The sequence below is a fragment of the Brassica rapa genome, chromosome A09 (assembly GCF_000309985.2).
Source record: "Brassica rapa cultivar Chiifu-401-42 chromosome A09, CAAS_Brap_v3.01, whole genome shotgun sequence".
NCBI lineage: Eukaryota > Viridiplantae > Streptophyta > Magnoliopsida > Brassicales > Brassicaceae > Brassica > Brassica rapa.
In genome coordinates this window covers 15247892-15267146 of record NC_024803.2, presented here as the reverse complement: position 1 = coordinate 15267146, position 19255 = coordinate 15247892, and the positions used below count along the sequence as shown (strand labels likewise).

At 31.4% G+C, this 19255-nt stretch overlaps 3 protein-coding genes across 3 annotated transcripts; 2 read left to right on the top strand and 1 right to left on the bottom strand.

Moving 5' to 3' along the window:
- Positions 1 to 3589: 3589 nt before the first annotated feature.
- On the top strand, positions 3590 to 4188 carry LOC103839492 (30S ribosomal protein S17, chloroplastic). The gene has a single exon (XM_009115993.3). The coding sequence runs from the start codon at positions 3612 to 3614 to the stop codon at positions 4035 to 4037; it is 426 nt and encodes a 141-aa protein (XP_009114241.1). The 5' UTR covers positions 3590 to 3611; the 3' UTR covers positions 4038 to 4188.
- A 2133-nt stretch (positions 4189 to 6321) lies between these two features.
- On the top strand, positions 6322 to 7670 carry LOC103839493. Its single transcript, XM_009115994.3, has one exon. The coding sequence runs from the start codon at positions 6352 to 6354 to the stop codon at positions 7501 to 7503; it is 1152 nt and encodes a 383-aa protein (XP_009114242.1). The 5' UTR covers positions 6322 to 6351; the 3' UTR covers positions 7504 to 7670.
- Positions 7671 to 9040: 1370 nt separating this feature from the next.
- On the bottom strand, positions 9041 to 13328 carry LOC103839494 (uncharacterized protein At1g66480). The gene is made up of 4 exons (XM_009115995.3): positions 13272 to 13328; positions 10263 to 12201; positions 9753 to 10178; positions 9041 to 9272 (listed from the first exon to the last, which is right to left on the bottom strand). The coding sequence occupies exons 2-4, from the start codon at positions 10434 to 10436 to the stop codon at positions 9219 to 9221; spliced, it is 654 nt and encodes a 217-aa protein (XP_009114243.1). The 5' UTR covers positions 10437 to 12201; positions 13272 to 13328; the 3' UTR covers positions 9041 to 9218.
- Between the last annotated feature and the right edge of the window lie 5927 nt (positions 13329 to 19255).

Here is a 19255-nt window from a genome sequence, read left to right as displayed (position 1 = left end):
GTCTATTATAAAGGGGACTCTCCAACCACAAGCCCTTGGACCTGTGGCAGAACCAAATGTACTGCAGCGATAAGCTCTCTCTTCTTACATTCCCATGCTTTAGTTCAAAAGCAAGCTACTCTACACAATGTGACAATCAAATAGCTTCCATTTCATATTCCAACCAAATGTCAATACAGGATGATTTGTATTAGGTCTCCTATTACCAAACAAAATAAAAAAGTGAGTTGAAAAATTCGAAACAAAACATGAGTGATCTTCTTGTCCCTTTTTGTGATGAGTTTCTTCATCTGAAACCTCCAGAAACAAAACAAAAGTAAGCGAAACCAAGTCCGATCAACACATTAACCCAAATCTTATCTTCCATACTCTCCTCCCACGACACCTCTTCTATCCCAAACAACTCGCAAGCTTTTCCCTCTCTCATTATACCCTCCATACACCCTATGCTGCCCGGCCACCGTCACAGCCGTGGGGGAACCAAAGCGAAGACAAGCCGGAACAAGGACCCATCAGCACCACCGCCACCAAACACCGAAAGAGGACTATGCAGGAGACACTCATCTAAAGCAGGGGCGTCTTAAATGGGGGACAATTAGAACGACCGCCACCCGGTCAAATCTAATGTCTTCCCAGTTCCCACTTCTTAATAGTTAAGGGTCCGGCTTTTAAAATATACATGTAATTTTATGTTAAAATATATTATAAAAGGCTAAACTTCTTTTATATATATATATATATATATATATATATATATATATATATATATATATATATATATATATATATATATATATATATATATATATTTGTTTTCATCACAATTTTTGTAAAAAAATATTTATAATTATTTGTTAATTAAAAACAAATTTATTTAAAACTTTGAACCGTTATTAGTTTTAAGGATCCAAAATTCTTTTTGCAGTAGGTCCGTAAAATTTTTGAGCCCTCATCGAAAGAGTTAAAAAAAGGATAGATAGGAGTTTTAGAGATATAGTATCTCACATCAAGAATTCTAAGAGACATTAATTAAATAATATATAAAGGTTTAGAACCAATCCACTTATTATCAATTGGTTTTAAGTTAGAAATTCATAATAAACTCAAATCTAATATAGTATTAGAATATGATCCTAAAACCCCTAAACCTTTGATTAATATAACTTCTTTAGTTAATGCAGTTACGAAATTTTTGCCTGATAAAAATTATCGTCTTGAAGAGGGGTATTAGGGATATAGTTTCCCACATCGGGAATTTAAGAAAACTTTATGTCACATACAAAAGGTTAGAGCCAGTTTACTTATCGCAATTAATGTTAAGTTGGAAGTCTATAATAAACTTGAATCTAACATGATATTAGAACATAGATCCTAAAACCCCTAAACCCCTAATTAATATAACTTTTCTACTTAACTCTCTGGACCGGGTATAACTGTCTTACGAAACTCGTTCGACCGAATATAAACGTTTTAAATTTTCAAGATTTTTGGCCGATGCTGTCGGGAACTCCTTTCAAGACCCAGTGCTTTCCTCCAAAATGGCAAGATTTTTTAATCAGATTCATCAGTTCAAACACTGTCGCACCTCCTCTCCACAACCACCACCCAACAACTCACCGCCTCTCCCCTCTTTTGGCAAGAAGGCTGATATTACGTGTATACGCACACCAATTAACCTAATGTGCACACTACCACAATCGAATGGTATGTCGATGTAGCACTTTAGGATCGAATCCACAGAGACCAAAGATTACACTTTATCTTTATGGGATCAATATCTAGCTAAAACAATATGGGGGTTTTTGGTTTGAGGAATCGTAACAAGCAAGTAATAGATTGAATTAAAGTTTAAGATTTTAAAAGATGCTAAGTCTAGGGCGATTGATCCGGTGTCAAAGCGATCATGAGCCAAATAAATATTCAAGGAACAATTCAAACAAGTCTAGAACTCGAAAAACAAATAAAGTTTGACCCACTGTCGTGGTGTCTCCCCTTTTATCAAGCAATTCTAACACCTAAACTGTCGTTTGGATTAGAATATGAAGACAAACATTAAGTTCAGATTCGATTTGTTCACAATTTGCCCTAACATCTACTTTCGCTGGTTAGGGACAAATCGCCCATTCATGATATTTCTAGCAACCTAAAACACTTTTGATGATTAGATTAAACCTAAAAATCAGGCACTAAGTAGCTAGTTTAATGCAGGCAGTAAGCGCAATCATGAATAGAGACAATCAAAACATAAATCCTTATTTGTATTTAGCTCATAGATCTAAACACCCTAACACCCTAGACTAAGCAAGGTGACTACTCAACCATAGCTACAGAGAACACAGATATAACATATGAAGAAAACATATTGAATCAATAAAATAAAAGAGATAGGGTTCAGGATTCTTCTCAAGAGTGTAGAGATCCTTCTCCCTTTACAATAAGCAAATCCAACAATGGAGTTTTTGGGTTTGGTTCCTCTCTGTAAACTAGCGTAGTATGATAAAGAGAAGCAGAAAATATGATATATCAAAGCCAGAGGCGGCTGGGAGAGAAAATAGGGATAATTAGGGCAAATCCCGTAATGATTGTAGTTTCTTTAAAAATCTCTGCTGCGGGAACAGTCACTTGGGTTGCTCCGCTTGGTTGTTCCGCTTGGTCGGAACAGTCGTCAGACTGTTCTGCGTGAAAAACTCCAAATTGTACTCTTTCCCTCCAGCTGGTCCATCTGTCATCCAATGCAACTCCAGACCTGTAATGACTCGAAAAGAACTAGGAAGACTCGATAAAGACTTGAAAACCAATTGAAAAGCATATATACAAGATGTATAAAACACCATATATCAAAGGCACCGTTAAAATCCAAAACTTCACACTTCACATATGATAGGAAAAAGAAACCTAAGTCACGAGGGAGCACACAAAAGATCTTCTCCTCAAAAAATCTAGATATACAAATTATTACTGGAAATGTTCCTAGATTTGTAAGAGCATTTCCAAAAAATCTTGACATGCACAACCCTCGTTTTCCCGCCACTTGAAATTTGATTTTTGAAATGCTCCTGAATTAAACTTCGAGAGCTAATGCAATATGTAAGTGGTTTTTTAAGTCAAGAGTGAACGATTTTAATGAATAAGATGAAAAAAATCTACTACCTCTGTTTCTGAAAGTAAGATTTTCTAGAGATTTTATGTTTATTAAAAATATAATAAATTTTGATAGTTTAATTTATTATTTATTTTCTATATAATTTCTAATTACTTTTCACCAATTAAATCTAATCAATTCAAATATTTGTAATTAATGTTTCTCAAAAGTATACAAGAGTATCTTAAAAACATAGAAAATGTATTTTTGTGAAACAAGAAAAAATCTAGAAAATCTTACTTTTGAGAACGGAGTAAATATAAATTTTTGTTTCAGCTGAATATAAAACAAAAGTTGACAATAGAAGTTTATTAAAAGGCTTAGTCACGGGCCAATATATAAATATATTTTGCTTATAGAGATGCATGATTAGACCCAATAGTCTATTAACAGCCCAATATTCAAGTGGATCACACATCTGCTTTCCACTATATAAATCTCACCTTATCTTCTTCGTCCCCCTCAATCAATGGCGTCGCTAGCCTCATCTCTGCAGTCTCTGAAGGTCTCCTCCTCCCCATTCAACCATGGCTCCACTCCACTCTCTTCTCTCTCCAAACCCATTTCCTTTCCGAACACTAGGAAGCCTGGTTTAGTCCCGGCGATAAGAGCCATGAAGACGATGCAAGGACGCGTGGTGTGCGCAACGAGCGACAAGACGGTGGCAGTGGAGGTGACGAGGCTGGCTCCACACCCGAAGTACAAGAGGCGCGTGAGGATGAAGAAGAAGTATCAGGCGCATGACCCGGAGAACGAGTTCAAGGTGGGTGACGTTGTGAGGCTTGAAAAGAGCAGACCCATCAGTAAGACCAAATCTTTCATCGCGCTTCCTGTTCTCAAGAGGAATGATCTTGGGATTCCGATGGAGTCTCAGCAGCCGTCGCCGCCGGCTTAGGGTAAAGAATGGTTGTTTACTGAGTGTAACTTGAGTGTAATTCAATCGGACTGTTGATGTTCTTGAAGTGCGTTTATTTTTGAATTCGATGTCTATCAACGTGTATTGCATCTGTGCAAGTTCTTCCGCTTGGTGAATGGGCATTTTAACCCAAAACCCCATCCCAACCAAAGAACCAAACTGAATCTATGTCCACAAATGTCCGAAATTTCTAAATAGACAGAATCAAACCTAGAACTAAATGGATACCGAACTAACAATTTATATCTTTAACAACATTAATTTTAGAGATAACTCAAATACCATGAAAACTAGGTAATAACCCGCGCCTTGCGCGGAATGTGATTATTAGTTTCGTTATTTTTAATAAAAAGATATTAAATCTGTTTAATCTGGATATTAGTTCGGTTCTAAGTTTTTTTTGGTTTTGTAATCATTTGGTAAAAACCAAAAATTAATATTATTTTTTTATTTTCATGTTATAAATTTTAAATATTCGTCATGTCGAACCAATAGTTTCAAAACAGATAATAGTTTAAGAAAAATAAAAGAAATTATTAAGACAAATCATTTCACTACAATTTGGTCGGTAGTGAAAGAGGCAGTAAGAAAAATATTTCAACTTTCAAAAAAATTAGATTCTTCAGTTGTGGTGAATACTTAGTTACAAAGTGTTCGCATCAATGTGCACATGTATGTGTATATAAAAAATATATAAAATAATTGAGAAATATATAAAGATATTGTTAATTAATATTAAATGACATTTTTTTCAAAATAATACATGAAAAATAAAATTAAAATTAATTTAAAATAAAAAAGGCCTTGACATTAGTCATTTTTTTCATATAAAGAAAATAAAATTGTATTTGTAAATAGGGGTGGGCACATATCGAATATCTGGGTATTTGGAAGCATTCGTATCGATTTGATCTTTAGCCACCTAGATATTCGGTGACTCGGATATCCGAAATATTTTAGAATTTGGAAGAATATCCGATTTGATCCGCAAATAAAAAAAAAAAATTGAAAAATTTAATGATAACATTTTATTACAAAAATAAAACATTATTTAACTTTTTAAATTCTAGTACCTAATATAATAAATTTAATTCAAAAATATATTGTAAAACTGATATCAAGTATAATATATATAGATAACATATATATATATATATACATATAATTCTTTACATATATGTATATATATATATATATATGCATATAATAGATCGAATTAGATATTTGTTCCTAAAAATATTGGTATTTGTGATTTGCTTCTTTTTTGGATATTGTATTTTAGTATTTGATTGTTTCATAGAGTTACGGATATCCAGATTTTTTTATTCAAATAAAAAAGGATAACAAATCAAATTAAAATTTATGAATATTTTGCTCAACTTTATCCGTAAACAATAAAAATAATATATATAGTTTGGCTTTTGATTCGTTATCTATTTTTATTTGAACCGAAAACTCTAGAGTTTTATTGGAACCATGTATGTGAGTTTTATATTAATAAAAAACACAAAGTACATAGTGTAAACACATTTATGAGTATAGTGTGAACGTGTTATCATATTTATTATCAAATCATTGTGAGTTTGACACGTATCTATTATAATGTGAATGCATTTATTACAATGCTTCTCTTTTAATATATAAGGGATATTATTTATTAATCAAATTAAATGAAAAACGAATTATCTCAACATTGTATTCATATTTTAATACTATTTGAAACACCTGATGTTTTATTTGAAAAAATGATATTTAATTCAAAATTTTAATCATCCAATATTTTTACCATAACCTTTAAATTATCTCAATAATTAAAATCAAATTGAATTTAAAACTTCTTGATATCAACTCGGTCTTAATTTTGCTATTCCAACTAATCTGAAAATTGAAGTAACTAAACCGAAATCAAACAAAATTTCATGATTTTATCAAATCTAAGAATAGAATCCATGAATACCGAAGATTTGTACTTGACATTTTATTTGGATCAAAAAATTCGAATCGAAGTCGATATAAAAATATCCAATCCAAAACTGGACTGAAAAATTATAATTATTGGATACAAAATTATTATATCCGAAAGAACCGGAACCGAAAAGAACCAAACCGAATAAATTCGGATCCGAAAAGATTGCCCGACCCGAAGACCATGCCTACTGAAGACAAACAACGGGCTCAGAATTACTCGTATACACTATGTATGGCCCATAAGTGCATTTATGGCCCATTAGTTGATTTGTTTAAATTTTTATTTAAGGCATATTTTTCAGATATTTCCAAAAATCGAAATCATATGAAAGCGAACATGACTTGTACACGATCCAGATCGTCTTTGGTCCTCTCAATCCTCTTCGCCGCGGTACTACTCCTACTTCCAACTCCTTCCTCCGCCTCAAACCGCCACGTAATCAACTTCCGATCACCAGGCCTCTACCCGGAGGGACTAACCTGGGATCCATCGGGCCAACACTTCATAGTCGGATCTCTCCACAGCCGCACAATCCACTCCGTCTCCGACGCCGGCGTCGTTCAAACCCTAATCTCCGATCCCTACCTGCCGGAGAACGCTACAATCCTCGGCATCTCCGTTGACCCCTCTAACCGCCGCCTCCTCGCGGCGATCCACTGCCTCCCGCCTCTCCTCCCCTGCTCCGCCCTAGCCGCCTACGATCTCCGCAGCGGCGGCCGCCGAATCTTCCTCTCTCCTCTCCCTTCCCTCCCCGGAGACGACGCGGACATCGCCCGCGACGTCGCGAATGACGTGGCGGTGGACTACAACGGCAACGCTTACGTCACCAACTCGGCGAAAAACTTCATCTGGAAAGTCAACAGCGACGGCGCGGCGGCGATCTTCTCGAGATCGCCGCTGTTTAACTCGCAGCCGGTGGCGCCGGACGCGGACGCGAGTTTCCGCGATTGCGGTTTGAACGGGATCGTGTACAACAGCAAAGGGTACCTCCTGGTGGTGCAGAGCAACACGGGGAAGATGTTCAAGGTGGACGAGGAGAGCGGCACGGCGAGGATTGTGCTTCTGAACGGAGACATGGTGGCGGCTGATGGGGTGGCGAGGAGACGGAGAGACGGGACGGTTATGGTGGTGTCGCAGAAGAAGCTTTGGTATCTCAAGAGCCAGGATAGCTGGAGCGAAGGAGTGATATATGACGAGGTTGAGCTCGACGTGGAGGGGTTTCCGACGGCGGTGGCGGTGGCGGGGCATGATAGGGTGTATGTGTTGTATGGGAGAGTGATGGAAGGGATAATGAGAAGTTATAAAGATGGGGAAGAGAGGGAGTGGTTTGGGATAGAAGAGGTGTCCTCGGAGAAGGAGAGTGGGGAAGATAAGATTTGGGTTTATGTTTTGATCGGACTTGGTTTCGCTTACTTTTGTTTCTGGAGGTTTCAGATGAAGAATCTCATCACAAACATGGACAAGAAGACCACTTAGCTCTTCTTGTTGGTATTGTCAACTCATTTTTTTTTTTTTTTTTGTAATAGGAGACCTAATACAGATCATCTTGTAGTATCATTTGGTCGGATGATAAAATGGATGCTACTGATTCTCACACTCTGTAGAGTTGCTTACTTTTGAAAGAGATAGCTTATTGCATTAAATTTGAATCACATTTGAGAAGCTCATAATAGGTATACTTTTGATGTCTCACCAAAAACCAAAATGTATTTTGATGTGGAATCGATTTTGCACCAAATCAGAGTATTTCATTTGAGCCATCCCTCAGAAAACACTAACCGCCACATTCAAATTCGATGCAACATATATGTTAAGTTACATTTCAGAAATTATGGAGAGAAGATAGACGAGGGGCCAAATGGAATTAGACAGAGCTTGAATTATGATATTAGGCATGAGCAGATGGAACGTGTTTCAGTTCATAGAAATCTTTCACTTTCAACCATACTAGTATTTTACTTAACAGTTTACACACACATACAACATACAACCATACTAGTATTTTATGCCATAAATAGTTGTTTTGTCGACGGCAACAAATTGTGTTTCTCAAGTAATTCTGTGGATGAACATGTTAAGAAAAAGAATCTCTAAATGGATGTGGAGGTAAGTCTCAAAACTTTCACATCCTTAGCCACCGCAAGTTTTGAGGGGAAACAAGTTCTGATCACTTGAGGAAGTGTTGAGAGTATTTTAATTTGGTGGATTCAAGACTAAGTTGACAAGAAGAATATGGTTGTACCATTAGAGATGGAGACGTTGATGTCACAATGCTTAAAGACTAGTGTGAACTTCCACATGATCCTCATCCTGATGTAAAACCTCGGTCTTGTGGGTCATTTATATATGGTACTGGGATTGACTCTAATTGATGGTTAATTAGTTATAGACTTAGAGGAAACGTTAATTTATTTAGTAAATATATTGAGTTAAAAATGGAAATTATATAAATGATGGAAGCAATGGGAAGAAAAGATGGTTTGATTTGAATGCTGTTTGATATTATTGAAATTTTTAAATGAAACGAAGTAGAGATGCTGCTTCTTCCAATGATTTGAACTTTGTTTTGTGTCTTCTTCATTTTGCAGCCTAGGTAGAACAATTTTTTTTTTTTACTTAACAGTTTTACACACACACACACAACATACAACCAGACTAATATTTTTGCCATAAAGAGTTGTTTTTGTCGACGGCAACAAATTGTGTTTTCTCGCGAAATTCTGGGGATGAACATGTTAAGAAAAAGAATCTCTAAATCGATGTGGAGGTAACTTTTAAAACTTTCACTCAGTAACAAAAAAAAAGTCTTAAAACTTTCACATCCTTAGCCACCGCAAGTTTTGAAGGGAAACAAGTTATGATCACTTGAGGAAGTGTTGAGAGTATTTTGGTGGATTCAAAACTAGGTTGACAAGAAGAATATATGGTTGTACCATTGTCCATTAGAGATGGAGACGTTGATGTCACAATGCTTAGAGATGCGCTGATCAATGGGATTGTCGAGACAGACGTATGTGTGAAAGAGAGAAAGAAAGAAAGATGACATTCTTCTTGAGTCTAGCTACAGAGTGGGAACATGGATGAATTATTAATTTCACTAGCTCTCTATCTCTGCTTTTTATGTACAAATAAAAGCAGAAACTATGGGAAGCAGTCTGTAAATATACATATTTGTGTTTACTGGTTCAGCCTCAAGCAACGGTGATCTCATTTACTCCTCTTTCCGCCATGAAACTCACTCGTTTCTGCAAAACAATTATTTCAACATTATTGTTATCAGGAATGTCAACCGATGTTTTGTTTTAGTTGATTTAAATCCATGCATCTTTTGTACTTTAATATGTAAAGAGTGTATAAGTTTTTAACAACAACAAAAAGAGGGTAAAAGCACAGCATGCAAAATTTGACCACATAAAAGATATATCCGGTAATAAGTGAATTTTTATCAACAAATAATACTAATAAATCCAAAATTGTATGCCATTCTCCAAAAGTGACGATTTCATTAATATTCTGTTATAAAAAGGTAATATTTTTTTAGTTTTTCTTACATATTTAAAAGAAGTTAAATTTTGAATATAAAGACATTATTAATGTAATTAATTTTTTTATTAATGTAAATCTATAATATTCGATATTTACTTTTTGAAATAAACGAGTATAGTTTTGTCCATTTTATACTATGCACAAAGGGCAACAAACAAATCGAGAAAAAACTAACTCACCAGACAAGACTTGACTACTCTTGTAGTGGCGGCTGTGGCAATGGCGGGCTCCTCTCCTACATCGCCACGTTGGAGCTTGTTCTGACGTGCTTTGTCGTTCTTCTGTTTGGCCATAAAGAGAGCGGCGATCTTCTGGGTGGCTTCCGCCTCCGTAGCTCCTTCCTTAACGAGTCTTTCCAGCTCCGCCTTGGGAATCCTCAGCTTCACTCTCATGGCTCCTCCATCTTTCTCCTCCTCCTCCTTCGTCGTCCATCTTCCTGCGGGTTTGAGTAAGGAGAGATCCGAAGAAGATCTCCGAGCAAGCATGAGGTTCTCAAGCCTCTCCTTTGCACTCATTTGAATCCCCGACCTTACCCTTCTCGGTGGACACTCCTTCACCGGTTCCACCACGAAATACAGCCGCTTCGCCACCAACCTCTGCTTCGCCTGCACCCCACAAGAATCAAAAGCCTTAGTTCTTGTATTCTTTTATCCATTAAAACATACCAAGAAATGTATATAAAAAGTTACATCAAGTGGTTTGGCTCTAGCACCGTAGTGCTTGACGGATTCGGACTCTAACAAAACGTGGCCGGGAAAGTCTTTGAGGACCTCCTCCGCCGTCACTGGAGTTTTCAGTTTCAAAGTCTCGCCATCTATTTTCATGACTTTGGTCGTTTTCTTGCCGCCTAAACTGTTACCCATCGGTAATGATTTTCTGACAAGAACAAAGAAATGGATAAATTATATTAGGCGGTGCGGGTGTTCTCGTAGGGGTTTTAAATGATGGGGCTTGGATGACGTGCTCATGGGGTACATTGTTGAAACGTGGAAAAGGAGTCCATTCTTTTTAATTCCAATATACATGGACAAAACCTTTGACTATTACGATAGATTTTTTTTTTTCTTTTTGAAACTAGTTTACGATAGAATTTTAAAAGTAGTTATTTTAATCGATCTTACTTTTATTATGCACAACTATATATTTTTTGTATTATTAATTTATTACTTGTTTGAAACGTAGATACTACTAATATATAATCGTCAAAATACATTTTTGTATCAAGAGAAAGACAATTTTCAAAAAAAATAAGAAGACAATTTTCTTATTTGATAATTGTATGCATACGTCGAAGTTATTGAATTTTTGGAAACTAGAATTAAGTAATTGCCACGAAATAAGAAATAAATTAATATACCATTAAAAAAAACTAAAATCGTTAAATTTAAAATCTTTGACGACCCACAAAATCAAAGTATACGGAAGACCTACAAAATTTCTAAAACGTATGTAATATTAGATATAATATCTTCATTAAAATTTGAAGGATTTTTTTGCAAAATTTACTCAAAACTGAAAGTCAAACCTAAACCTAAACCATATTTTTTTGAAATTTTTTTTCCATATTCACCCCACAAGTTTATATTATTCACGAAAATACCATTAGTTTTTTTCTTTCGAAAATTACCTTTTACTATCTCAACTTCATCATCTTCAAGTATTTACAAGATTGACATTGTCATCAATACATCAACCACCGTGAACCACCAATTTAACTTTCAAAAGTGTTAAGTAACTTCAAGAATATTAAATAACATCGTTTAATGTGTCTTCTTAGATCATAAGATGTACTTTTTATTTATGTATCTAATGAAAGTGTCCTATCTTTGAACTTATGTAATGTTTTATCCTTTGTGAATTTGACTAAGTTTTCTTGAGAATTATTTTCCTTTAGTTGTAATAAATTTGATTATTTTTTGTGTTATTGTGTTTTGCTATTGAAGTTGTATCAATAAATTCAATTATGTCAAGTAATTTTGGCAAGATAATATTGTAGAAAATGAACACATTTACCAAATATTTTAATTAATATTTCTTTAAATTTACAAAAAAAAAATCACAACTAAAGGAGTACACATGTAAATCACAAAACATACCACAAACAAAACTATTATAGATCATTCTTTTACAAAGACAAGCTTAGACTCTACTTGATATGTAAGAAGACTCCATCAGAAGACTTCCTGGAGGTCTTCTAATGCATTATATTTTAGAAGACTTCCGAGAAGACTTTCCATAAATCTTCCAAAGTCTGATCGAGATCTAAAAAGCATGTATATCAAATCCAGATCTGAAAAACCTGCATATCATATCAAAAAACGTTTAAATGACTTAAAACAGAGAAAATAAGTGGAAAATTAGATATATATATTTTTATAGAACGCACAAAGTACATATCCAAGTAGAAGATGAGAACCATCTGATTAAAAACCTGAAACAAAAAAATAGATTAGTGAGAAAGACATGAGACAAATATGAAAAATTCATATAAAGTTTAGTGTTTTCAAATCAAAGAGATTAAAGTGGGTTTGAAGAGTTTTAGTTTGGAAAAAAGGTATGAACTTTATGCAACAAAAGATTATCAAATGAAGAAAAATCAGACATAAAAACTTACAAAAACGCCAAGATCTGTTATGAAAGGGAGACATGAGAGAAGACTTCGTCAGAAGACTTTCTGGAAGTCGTCTAGAAGTTTTCTAGCCCAGAAGTTTTTCTGATTTGAAAAACCTGCATATCCAAATCCAGATCCGAAAAACCTGCATATCAAAAAATATTCAAATGGCTTAAAAATAGAAAAAATTAGTGGACGATTAGATAGATCTACCTTTATAGAACACATAAAATATATATCTAAAATTAATAGATATACCAATAAATGAGTGGAAGATAAGAACCATGTGATGAAAGCATGCAAAACTAAGATAAATTAGTGATAAAAACATGAGACAAAAATAATAAATTGATATAAAATTTGATGTTTATAAGTTCAAAGAGATTAGAAAGAGGTTAGAGAGTTTTAGAATGAGAACATTATATTTTTGTTGCAGCCAGTTGAAAAGAAGGAGAGAGAATGTGTAAATTTTTCTTATATTGGGAAACACAAAATTCAATTAGATTAAATATTTTCGATTCAGAAAATACTTTCAAGTAGTAAGTCTTCTAATAGAAGACTTCCTGGACGACTTACTTGTAAGTCGTCGTAAAGACTTCGGTATTTTGAGCAGGAAACAAAAATATTTTTAGCGGAAAACTAAAAAAAATTTAGTGGGAAGCTAAAAAAATTTTTAGCGGAAAACTAAAATAGAATACTTCCTAGATGACTTACATGTTAGCCGTCTAGACCCTAAACATAACCTCTAAAATAAATTAACTAACTAAATACTTCATAAAATCAAATTAAACTTAAAAGTGTTTCATATACACATAAATAAACACATATATGTAAAAATTTAATTTTTCAAAAAAACATTTATGTTTTCCAAAATCTACCCCTAAGAATACATACAATACTACAACGTGTGCTGTCAAACCATAAACCAAAGAATATCATGATTAACTACTTTCACTCATCTATATTGAAAACTATTCAATTTTATTATATCTTAATTTACATCACTTAAAACTGTTTATAATTACATGGTTTTAATTTTTCACTTGTCAAAATATTTTTTAAACAATTTATAAAATTTAAGATCAACAACACCAGACGACTTCGACTTCCAGTATTTCCTAAGATTCAGATTACTTACCAGAGCTATATTCGTAAAAATGAGTTTTGGTTTTTTGTTTGGTTACAAAAGGCTGGATATATTTTCACAAAGCTTTTAAATTAGTTATGGATTCGATTCAAATTTGAGTATAGGTTAGCATTTCAAATCAAGTTTCGAGTAATTTGGCAAATTTCCCAAATTTGAATAGGTAATTTTGAGTTGCGGTTTTTTATTAATAATATGAACACGATGTAATTTTTCATAGGGTTTCGTTATTTATATACTTACAAAGGAAACTAATAGTTTAAGTGTCACTCTTTGGGAAATGTATTTTAGGTTGAAAAAAAAAACAGGACTTTGTAAGCAATTTTGAACTTGACAAGATCATGCGGTCCAACGCTTCAACTTTTGTGGACCATATTGATTTGGTTGACATACGCATGCATATTGGTTAGTAACATTTTGGGTGGGTAGTAATTATACTTTTTTTTTTGGTAAAAGGTAGTAATTATACTTGATTGATACTTTACATTTAAGCACGAGTGTGTGATAAGGAAATGACTTATACTTCAACCCCACCCCCCCCCCCCCCCCCCCCCACCCTTTTGCTGGTCAGATATATGATTGTACTTGTCAGGTACATCTATAAAGTATAAACACAGTTATACTTCGGTCACTCCGGTCTAATTTCTCAACTATGGTCCACTAATGAGATACCTAAAATATGAAATTACATAAATGCAGTGGACCTAATTGTAAGTGTCAACTAATACTTACAGAGGTGAGAAAGATAGTCCAAAATGATGGTCTTTGCAACTTTGAAAGTTCATTAATTACATACGAGCTGACACAATATATTTTTCCACATACGCATCATAGATTATTAACCTCGGTCCACGATTGAATGATCTTTTTTGTGGGTCTCTAAATCAAGGTTGCCAACCCCTATTATGTTAAAACTAAAAGTCAACCGGCCGGCAACAAAAAGCTTGAATTCTTTACTTTTTTTTTTATTGAATCTTTTTAATGTTGATAGGCTCCATTTTTGGCAAAATCAATAGGTTTACTGCACTTGGGGATTGTAAGTATATACAGTATAATGTGAATATACATGCAATAACCAAAATTTATACTAATATACGTGTTTGTTAATGAACTTAATTTACAACAAGTCAATAGATAAGAAATGTTCAAAGAACGTGGTAAGACCATGCATGTAAGTTAACCAGTACGTAACGTAATCACGTTTAAGTGGTGCTGCGTGCAAATGGAAGTATTGGCCCTTTATATTTTCAACTTGTAAGTTCCTTACAGTATTTCCTGCGAAGTTGCCTACCTCGTCGACTTATAACGAATAGATATTCGAATGTTGCTGTTCAATATTGGTCACCGATATATATGAGGATCTATTCGCAGTCTCGTACTTACATTTTATTTTTAAATACTATTGCACATAATTTATTCATTAGTATTTTAAAGACTCTCTATTGGCTTCTGGATCATACGTACATGATTCAAATTAAACAGCTAGAAGCCGAGTACACATTACAACCATGTGCTTTAAAATCTTGATTGACCGCACAACCGTACGAATGATTATTTTTATTTTTATACATATAAATATTTGATTTACCTGATTAGTGGTATATAATTTTAACATTTACGATATTATTAATAGTTTAATATAATATTTTCAAACATAATAATTTTATAATTTGCATGCAGTAATTTAATTTATTGTTTCAAATTATTAACAATATTTCTCTTATTAAAACATGAACACTAACTAAAACCTTACATTATATGATATTTATGACATATTATGTTTAATTTAATATTAGCTTTGATATTAATTTCCTTACAGTTATACTTTTATTTTAGATTTTGGTCACACATATATGTTAATAAAATTATTTGTATGAATTAAATCTTTGACTGCATACACTATTAAATAAAATTTATAAAGCGTCCACTTCATTTAAATTATTAAACCGGAAATTGCAATGTGTTTGTTTTTGTTCTTTTAAACCTGAATTTTCTCTTTATTATATATGTTTTTGAGGTTTCTTATGTTGTCTATTGGTAATTTAGACTTTTCTACCACAAAGCTCTTGGATTATTTACAATGAATTTTTCAATGTTAAACTTTTACTTGCAATTCTTCATCTATCATACATCATATTATATAATTAACACTTAACCCTACAAATACATTTGATAATAAACATACTGAAAATAAAAATATTCACATGAAATATATTTTTTCAACCATTCATCTGTAATTTATGTTAATGACATAAATTGGTATAATATCTATTGCACTTTCAAAATTGCATAAAATAAAAGAAACAAAATCAATTACACTAATGAATAATATATAAATGCCGCCTATATAAAAATAAGATTGGTAATGTTTTTTTTTGTAAACAAATCAGCCATATACTTATATTATTGAAGAATAAAACTAAACCGGTCACTATATTTCATAATAGAAACTGAATTCACTTTCAGAATAACATTTGTAGACTGATCATTCATATTGATAGCATATTTTCAACAGTGTGATACAAAATTCTAAATTAACAAATTTTAACTGTTAGAGATGAAACATTTACTTGAAAGTATTATGTTAAATTAATATCAGAAATTTAATACAAAATTTTACATGAGTTTAATATAAGTACAAAATTAATTAGATACTTAAAGTTTATTTTAGTAAAAATGAAATATACATTTATTGTTTAAATAGTTACAAAATTAATTAAATATTTAAAAGGTTTGTTTAAGTGAAAGACCAAATATATATTTATATTTTTTAAAAATACGAAAGTAATTAAATTTTTTAAAATGTTTGGTTCAATGAAGAATGAAATATATGCTTATATTGTAAATAAAAAGATTTGAAAAGATTTTATTCAGATGTAATCAGAGAAAATATGGGAATATCTAGGATGGTTAAAATAACTCAAATATGTATACAAAAATTCATTAAGTAATTTTCTAAGGATGGTCAAACTTGAAAAATAGCACATGAAATAAGGTTGTGACTTCTATTTTAATAGAATACTAGATTTTGACCCGTGCAACCGCACGGGTGTTTGTTTTCACTTTTCTATACATAAATTATTGTTTTATAACATAAGTGGTATATATTTTTAATGTTAATCATATACATAAATATTTATATAACTATTTCAAATACAATAGTTTTATAATTTACATGTTATAATTAATTAATTGTTTAAACCGTATGTATTTACCACTTCTTATTATATATTTATCTTATTGTATTTGCATTTAGTTATTAAGAAAAATAATATATTAATGAGAAAATATATTTAAAAATTATTTTGTATTTAATTTATACTAAATTTGGACTCGTCTTTCAAAACTGGATTTCTTTTTACCAATATTAGATAATTTATTATTGTATATATAAAAGTCTAAGATATGTTAATTTTTAGACATGTATTATATAGTTTGTTAATTTTAAGATGTTCTATCATCATATTATATTTTAAATAAATAATTTATATTTATGAAAATAAATTTTATAAATTGATCAATTGAATATAATTTTATCATATTTATTTTAGTATAATAATTATATTTTAACATGATCATGACTATAAAGTAGATAAAATAGGATATAATTTATTTATTTTCGTTTTTAAACGATAACTTAAAATACATTAAGTTATTATTTAAATATTTTTACACAGATTTATTAAAATTTTAAAATATAATATATAAATATATCTTATATTTAAAATGAAAATATATTATGATTAAAGTAGTTACAAAAATTTTATATTATTAAATTTAAAGAAATACATGTTAATTTTTATACATGTATTATATAGTTTGATAATGTAAACCCATCTTACCAACATATTAAATTTTATTTTTAAACATAAATATTTTATAATTACGAAAATAAAATAAATAATTATATAAATTTAATACAATTTTATTATATTTAGCTTAATATAATAATTTTATTTTAATATGATTGATTATGATTATATAATAAATAAAATATTATAGATTTTTTTATTTTTAATTTTATATAACTGAATATATTAATGTATAATAATATTTTAAACTAATTTCGAAATTAGCAAAGATATTTAAATATAATTTCAAAAATGAAGATCTTGTAAAAATCTTTTTAAACAAATTTGTTAGAATTTAAAAATAAATATATTTATATTTAAAATGAAAAGATATCAAAAGATATTATGATTAAAATATTTTAAAATTTCTATTTATTATTAATCTGAACTAAAATGTAATATGAATTTCTATGAATAGGTCCATTAGGTCCATTTTTTAAAAAATCACACATGAATCAAGGTTGTGACTTCTGTTTTAATATATAAGATACTAGATGATAACCCGCACACATGCGCATAATGAGTTTTTATACTAATATTTGGTCATTAAATGGTTTTAACATTTGCCACACTACATTTTTTATCAATTGTAAAATGACGAATACAAATGTTGGCAACTTAACTGTATCATCATTGTTGAAGAGTGAACACATCACAGCTCATTTTAATTATTGTAGGACTTTATATGCACAAAATGAAATTCAGTTTTGCGGCTGACACAAACACCAAAACTAGATACACAACATCTATTTTAAAAATGAAAGTGTATTAGGTTTTCTTCTCTCAATTTGTTTACTATTGACTCTCCATAAGTGATTTCATTTTTATCTCAATAAAATTGTGCTTTCGTTCTCATTTATGTTTCACTGATATGAGTTTTGCTTCTTTTTTAACTTCTTTTGTGAATTCGGTGAATTACATAAGTGTCCATTTAAAAAGATTGACATTTATGAAAATTAGTTCCACTAAAGATACACATCTAAGAATCAAGTTTTTGAAGAAATCACTGGCAAACTCTATTCATAGGTTAATGTTCAAATCTAATATATCAAAATGCTATGTAATATAAGTGTAGACTCAAAATGTCTGTCTAGTATATATTCAACAGTTCGATCTAAAAATCATCTAATTCTATAACAACAAAACAAATTACTTATTTTATTAACCTACGCTTTTGAGGTTTAGTTACTTAAGATTATACCGATAAAAATAAATAAATATATATATATATATATACATATATATATATATATAATACTTATAAACTATGTATAAACTAAGAACTGTTTGATTTATTAAATGATAAACCAGAAAAACTTATAATAAATAGTTCAAATCTCTCATTCTTACAATTATAATAGCTAGATAGGATGTTAGGGAGAAACATATATCAGACGAATGATCAAATCTCTCATTCTTCAAAAAAAAACTCAAAAGGAGGTGATTGGAATCTTGTCATGATATTTCATAAAAAGCTTTTTAGGAATAAAAATCAAGACTAAATGATCTAATCTGAATGAAATAAATAGTGCTTCCAATATTAAAAATCACTTCCATTTGAAGAAGTGTATTTCTGTGATTGTCAGGATCAAATAACATATTAGATACCACATATTTTTTAAAAGAAAATGTATGCATAGAACTATATACATTAGAGTAAGCACATAAATCATAACCAATACCTTTTGTTTATTTACTATCATATTTTTGGTGAATAAATCAAAACAATCATTTTATTTACTTTATATGATATATAATTAAACTTTAGTGATATTGACATATATATATATATATATATATATATATTTTTTTTTTTGATAGCAAGACATTCACAGATTCATATTGACTCTGTAAACCAAATCGGCAACTCTGCATCCATATGAACGACGAAAGACGGTTGTTTCCTAGCACTACGTGCCAAGCTATCCGCCCTTAGGTTCTCCGTTCGGGGTACATGGATGACGTCTGAGTTGATGAAGCTTTTTCGTAAAAGCTTGATATCTTCCAGGTAGCTTTCAAATGCTGGTCATTCTTCTGGTTCCGAAACCATCTTCACCAATTGAGAACAATCCGTTG

Bases quoted from the DNA above. Each gene is read 5' to 3' on its own strand.
- LOC103839492 (XM_009115993.3), top strand. From the start codon at position 3,612: ATGGCGTCGCTAGCCTCATCTCTGCAGTCTCTGAAGGTCTCCTCCTCC.
- LOC103839493 (XM_009115994.3), top strand. From the start codon at position 6,352: ATGAAAGCGAACATGACTTGTACACGATCCAGATCGTCTTTGGTCCTC.
- LOC103839494 (XM_009115995.3), bottom strand. From the start codon at position 10,436: ATGGGTAACAGTTTAGGCGGCAAGAAAACGACCAAAGTCATGAAAATA. The intron at 10,179-10,262 runs GTAACTTTTTAT...TGTGGGGTGCAG, and splicing joins CTAGAGCCAAACCACTTGAT to GCGAAGCAGAGGTTGGTGGC. The intron at 9,273-9,752 runs GTGAGTTAGTTT...ATTGTTTTGCAG, and splicing joins GAGTAGTCAAGTCTTGTCTG to AAACGAGTGAGTTTCATGGC.